This window comes from Ascaphus truei, chromosome 3 (genome assembly GCF_040206685.1).
Source record: "Ascaphus truei isolate aAscTru1 chromosome 3, aAscTru1.hap1, whole genome shotgun sequence".
Lineage (NCBI taxonomy): Eukaryota > Metazoa > Chordata > Amphibia > Anura > Ascaphidae > Ascaphus > Ascaphus truei.
The window spans coordinates 382,057,344-382,064,143 of record NC_134485.1 but is presented as its reverse complement, the minus strand read 5'-3'; the positions used below and the strand labels follow the sequence as shown (position 1 = coordinate 382,064,143).

Genomic DNA, 6,800 nt, shown 5'->3' with positions numbered 1-6,800 from the left:
CCCCTCCTCCCAAAGCCTCCCCTCCTCCCAAAGCCTCCCCTCCTCCCAAAGCCTCCCCAAGCCTCCCCTCCTCCCCAAGCCTCCCCTCCTCCCAAAGCCTCCCCTCCTCCCAAAGCCTCCCCTCCTCCCAAAGCCTCCCCTCCTCCCAAAGCCTCCCCTCCTCCCAAAGCCTCCCCTCCTCCCAAAGCCTCCCCTCCTCCCAAAGCCTCCCCTCCTCCCAAAGCCTCCCCTCCTCCCCAAGCCTCCCCTCCTCCCCAAGCCTCCCCTCCTCCCAAAGCCTCCCCAAGCCTCCCCTCCTCCCCAAGCCTCCCCTCCTCCCCAAGCCTCCCCTCCTCCCCAAGCCTCCCCTCCTGCCAAAGCCTCCCCTCCTGCCAAAGCCTCCCCTCCTGCCAAAGCCTCCCCTCCTGCCAAAGCCTCCCCTCCTGCCAAAGCCTCCCCTCCTGCCAAAGCCTCCCCTCCTGCCAAAGCCTCCCCTCCTGCCAAAGCCTCCCCTCCTCCCAAAGCCTCCCCTCCTCCCAAAGCCTCCCCTCTTCATTGACTCACAGCCACACCACGTGACGCGTCGACGCTAGGGATTACAATTCTCTTGCATCCCCTGGCGGCTGACGCGTCACAGCGTGTAGTGAGCTGTGCAGCCAGGGGGGACCAGGACCGGCTCAGGAGGATTCCCCTGCTGGTGGGGAACGCTCGTGTGGCCGCCCGCGCCGCCGGGCGCAGCGGGTCCCAGCCCTTAGAAAGGCGAACCCCGAGGCAAAATTAACAGTACATTCTATTGATAAACCGTTAATACATTTAGCCTCCTCAATATTGGAAGCCCCTACTCTGTGAAGCCAAAGGATTTTATTTTTAGTCTTATTAATTTCTTCTCCCGTACAGAGAAATACATAATGAACAGCGGGCCTTAGTCAAACTCAAAGCAGAAAAGCTTTTAGATTTTAAACCACAGTTTACCTTGGCAGTGTATTTTTGTTAAAAAAAATTAAAATTAAAATAAAATATATGTTTGTAGGAAGTACAAATAAAAATAAATCTTCCAGGTATTGCCTTAATAAAATTAGAGCCCAAGTAATAATTATACACATGAAAGACGTTTGGTGCAGTGCATGTAAAAACTGAACTCAATATAGTATATAGAATATACTGTAGGATTCAAGGTATCAAACAATCTTAAAGGTAAAATTACAACTATTTACAAAGATAAATTTAATACAATTCTAAATCTAAAAAATAACAATTTGTGAATAAAGCTTTAAAATTAGGAAAATGTAGTAGAAAAGGCATTTATACAGTCCCATTAAGTATAATTGTTGATCCCTAAAAAAATGCGCTGAACGCCAAAAAGAAAAAATTGAAACAAAACCAGCATTTTTGTCCAGTTGTAACCATTCATACAGTAAGATATGAATTCTTAATTAAAGTACATACAACAAGATCAGAGATATTGCCAAACAGCACCTTGATATTGTACTTGCCTGTACTGGCAAGAGGTGCTGTAGCCTAAGAAATGTGAAAGACACTTGTTAACATTTTTAATTACTCGTGACAAAGTTTTTACACAAATATTTGAAGGAAGATGGTAAATATGTTTGTGACAAAAACAGTCTAAAGTTACACTTGGGTATCTGCAATGCCATCTGTACTTTTGTATTATTACAGATCCAGCCAGCATGGAGACAAGGAAAACACCCGCTAGCATGTTATGGTGGGATATCGTGTTATCAAGCCCATTGAATTCTTTAACAAAATCTGTTCTCTTCTACTGATACATTATGTTATCAGTGGGAGCAATGAAGACACAGACACACGAAGACACAGACACACACAGACACACACAGACACACACAGACACACACAGACACACACAGACACACACAGACACACACAGACACCTTTATTTTACTTACAGTACTGATAACACTCCATATTGTGTTACAACACAGAATTATCACAGAGTTTCCAAAGGATTCAATGTCAGTAACAACGCAGAATATCACAAAATAACTCTAGTCACGGGGACACACTTTGACGACCTACATAGTTTATTAAAAACACTCATCAAATAATGTTATTAATAAAAAAAAATTAAGTGCAGTGGTCAAATGGATTTATAAAATATTTATAATAAAATAGTAAACCTCAATGAATTCCTGGAGGGAGTGCTGAAAATCTTTGTATGGTCACCTGCAAAATTGGACTGCTTCATCCTTGCACTAAACACCCCAAAACCAATACCAGTATTTAAACAACAAAACAACTATTATACAACTTTACTGCATCTCACTCACAATGGAGTAAAAATTGTTCCAAGTTCACTAAGAATGAGAAAATAACCCATCTGCAAACCAGGTCAAAATAGAAGCCCATTTTTGATCCTCACTTTGCAGCAGAGAACATTGAACCCCAAAGGCTTTATTTTTGAGGCTCATGGGATTGTAAAATACCCCCACCCCTTTCTAACTGTTGAACTACAAAACCTGAACAGCCGCCCACTTTAGGGTTTATGTAAGGTTTAGTTATTAAAAATAGCAAGGCTCACAAAACAAAAAAATACAAAAGTCCATTTAAAAAAAAAGAAGAAGAAAAAAACCTTTTAAAAAAAACCTGAAGCTGGTCTCCCCCCTGAGCTTCCCAACAGGCTGGTGTGGCAGACACTGGTCCTGGTTGCTCCTTGTATACAGCAAACTCACGGTGTATCCAGGCTCAATGTGGAGGGCTCTTCTGGGATAGGCTGCAGGACAGTGGCGGTATCCTCGTTATTCTCTTCCCCTTTCATTGCGGTGTTATCAATCCCTGCACTAGGTAACTCTGTGGAGGATTCGGCGCTGTATGTTGGAGTGCTACAGAACAGGATAAAGCCCACCATGATGACAAGAAACGCCAGGATGTAGAGGCCGGAGAACTGCATGGGAACAAACATGAAACGAGAATTACAACCACACCAAGATAAAGTCCTCCGTCCATCAGAATCGAACAACAACAGGGACGTACCATAAAGGCCTAACACCAATGACTATGTAGGAGCAGTGAAGGGTATAAAATGTCAAATGTGAACATTTCACAATGTTCTTTACAAAAATTGAACACAAATGATTTAAATATGGTTCGCTTTAGTGAATGCTTTTTGTGTGTGTTGAACTGGACATTGTAAACACACAGTGCCGTATTCAATATGATCAGAAGCGGATACAAAAACACTGAATTTGATGGAAGATAAGTGCCTCTTGGCACATTTAGCCTCCCCATTTTCCTCTGCCTTCTTTTGTATTTAGGGTTAAAATTAGGTCTCTCCCAAGCATTTTTTTAATTACCTTACTGTACTAGCACTAACCCCCAGTCAGCTGAAACAATGACTCACAGGGCTTTTCCTCCTATAGTACGTAACATAGTGCCTGTCACAAACGGCACAGGTGAGCATGTGACCAGGGTTAATACACACCGCTATCTAGCCGAGCCACTTCTCCCCTGCAGGGTCCCTCAAATGAGTAATATCTACCCTCAATCCGTCACAAATATAACCTTAAAACGCTGCCAAAGATATTCTTAAGATCTACTTGCAGAGTATGTAAAATGTGTCCAAAATATGCAGTTACTCTCTTCAACTGTAGAAAAGGAAAGATCCAGCGCTCCACGGATTTGCAAAAGTATCAAAATTATTGCGCCATACACAACGACCGTTTCGACCTTAGTAGGTCTTTTTCAAGTGAACATGCCTTTTCACTTAAAAAAGACGAAACTTTCACTTAAGGTCGAAACGGTTGTTGTGTATGGCGCAATAAATTTGATACTTTTGCAAATCCGTGGAGCGCTGGATCTTTCCTTTTCACTGTTCAAGCGTGGATATTTGTGACAGGTATCCCTTTAAACAGCAGCACTGGTAATACAGATTTGTTTTTTGACTAATGGTGTGCAGCATGTGTCACTGTTCCTTTGACTGTTACTCTCTTCAAAACATGCAATGTTCAATTAGGGTCCAAAGACAATACTTATTAAATCTAAAATGTAACATGCAAAAAAAGGACCTACTAACTTGGGAAGTGGGGAGGGGCGGGCTTAAAACCTGGGAAGGAGGAGGTTAACAAAACACACAAAACCCCAGCAAGCTCTTTTATTCATTCATACATACATACATACATACATATATATATATATATATACAGTGTTCGACAAACCTATACATTTGCTCGCCCCGGGCGAGTGGATTTAACCCCCGGCCGAGTAAATATTGGCCCAAGCAGCACACGTTTGGTAGATTTTTTTGTGTGGCGAGTAGATTTTTTGGTGATTTGTCAACCACTGTATATATACATACATACATACATACATACATACATTGTAGGGGCTCAGGGGTTCCCAAAAAGAGCTTGCTTGGGTTTTGTGTTTTGCTAACCTATTCTCAGCTGTTGGAGGTTAATGGCTCCTCCTTCCCAGGTTTTAAGCCCGCCCCTCCCCACTTCCCAAGTTAGTAGGTCCTTTCATTCTACTGCATATAGATCCAATGTGGTCTTTCTCCCTCCTAATAGAGGTAAATGAGAATTTTAATCCTAATAGAGGTATATTAGTATTTTATCTGGTAGTGTTAGGACTTGCGAACAGGGTCTGGCCTTGTCGTGGTTCGCAAGCTTACAATGCTTTGGCCAAAGGGTGAAAATACCCAGCTTCCTGATATGGGCTATGACAACCGCTAGGACATTGGTGAATATTCTTGGAGCCGTAGCCAATCTGAATGGAAGTGCGGTAAATTGGTAATGCGTCCACATAACACAAAATGTTAAGTACTTTTGATACCATTATTAGAATGTGGAGGTATGCATCCTTTAGATCTACGATGCCCTGACATCGAAGGTTTGAAAAAGTATTGAGTATGGCCCATAGGGATTTCATCTTGAAGTGACTGACCCTTAAAAAGTGGTTGACAGACCTTAGGTCCAGTACAGGAGGGAACTAAACTGGGGCCTTGGGGACCATAAAAAGATTGAAATATATGCCCTTCCGTTCCTGGTGCCAAGGAACCCTTTGAAGAACTCCTTTGCTGGCACATTTTGTAATTGAAAAACAGATATTCACCCAGTGCTCTGTGTTCAAATAATGAAGTGCTCAAAGAAATATATAAATAGATAAATGAATAATAGTGAAAAATAGTGCTGTGCAATAAAATAACAATTAGGCAGTGATAAAAAGTGTAAATAAAGCAATATGCAACCAATTGCCTTCACTCAACCCTCATAAGACCCTCCTGTAGGGTCTGAAAGAAACAGTTTAAGAGAAAACAGGGGAGCGCTGGCAACAGGAATAAAGTGCAAATTAGTGCAAAGTGAAAAATAAATGGCAAGTTAAATCCCACCGATGTGAAAAAGTTCTTCAAACATCAATTGGGAGTGATTGGTTTTCTTGCCCCACGTAGTTGGCCTCCAGATGGGTCACACACATGGAGCGTGATGAGCATCGTCTGTAGCAAGAACTGGTGCGCAGTCAGTCCCGAGTACCCGGGTGTCTCCCCCTCCCGCCGATGACGTCACCGGACAGACCCTTGGAGGCCCGCCATGTACTACCGTAACCTGATCGTGGGACTCTGCTTTGCCTCCGTGACACTTCCCTGTCTATTTCAATGCCTATATTCGAGGCTTAAAACGAGAGTATGCATTTGGCATGTGGCCATCTGTATATAATACACTGTTTTACCGCCTACACCATCCTGTTGTCTCATTTTACATGAAATCATCCTCATCACACTCCGTGTGTGTGACCCATCTGGAGGCTAACTGCGTGGGGCAATCCATCCAAGGACCAAAGTAAACGATTGACGGTGACATATCAAACCCTTAGTGCCAAAGCCCCTCCTGCACTTCACAATCTGGGGCCCATGAGGTGCCAAAACCTCATGACGTGGTTGTTACGTCATGGGGCCTGCAGTGGGTTAAGGGGTTAGATCTCAGGTGACTGATGACGTTTTTTTCAAAATCGGACCACTTATGTTTAAAGTTGGTCTGTAAACATGGTGAGCGGAGACTTGGGAGGCTTTTGATTTCCTCTGGCTCTTGCCTTTTTGCATGATATCACTATGTTTAACATGATTTTGCACAGGCAAAGCTCCTTATCCTGCTATCTCTTTTCAGTAATTGTTGAAATGGGTGAGAGAAGGTTATTTAAAAAAAAAAAATTAAAAGAAAACAACATTGATGAAACATTTCCTTATTTAGTAGCCATTAAAAAATACAAAAAAAAAAGATGAAGGCAGTCAAAACTTTGCTACGTTAAATATACTGTATTTAGGGAAGCCAATTAGAGTTAAATTCTTTTATAACACAGCTATGTAGGATTGCTCCTTTAAGAACCTGAGTTCACTTCAAGAAACTGTCTCAAAGTAATGAAGATAGAGGTCGCAATACAAGATAAACCTTCATCCAATCTATTAAATCGGACCAAACCTTGCAATTAGAATTAGAACTGAAACTTGTATTGATAAGCCTAGCCAGATACAGTTTTCGGTTACGCTGTTCATGGCCAAGTCCCCACATAAAACAAGCAAGCTGATAACAGCTCAGAGCAGAGGTTAGGCACATTTCTAAAGACCATTCAAAAAAAGTTCTAAATTATATAAGGTTGGAATGTAAGTATGTACATAATTAAAGAAGTATATTTAAACTTGCATTATGGATTTTAGTTAAGAAAACTGCATACAAATCCACAATAAATACAACGTCTTAGGTAACACATTGTCAAATAATTAGAATGTTTGAACACTTATTTATGTAGACAAGTAGGATGAAAAATAAAGATAAAAGGAAAAGATTACTTAACAT

The 6,800-nt window shown here is 41.9% G+C and overlaps 1 protein-coding gene across 2 annotated transcripts in view; it reads right to left on the bottom strand.

The window, feature by feature from the left end:
* Positions 1-989: 989 nt before the first annotated feature.
* Positions 990-6,800, bottom strand: part of SLC35F2 (solute carrier family 35 member F2) — a 97,702-nt gene continuing 91,891 nt past the window's right edge. For both annotated transcript variants that reach the window (XM_075592365.1, XM_075592366.1), the window contains one exon: positions 990-2,899. In XM_075592365.1, coding sequence (XP_075448480.1) covers positions 2,684-2,899 — 216 coding nt within the window. In that variant the 3' untranslated portion in view covers positions 990-2,683. The remainder of the gene's footprint in view (positions 2,900-6,800) is intronic.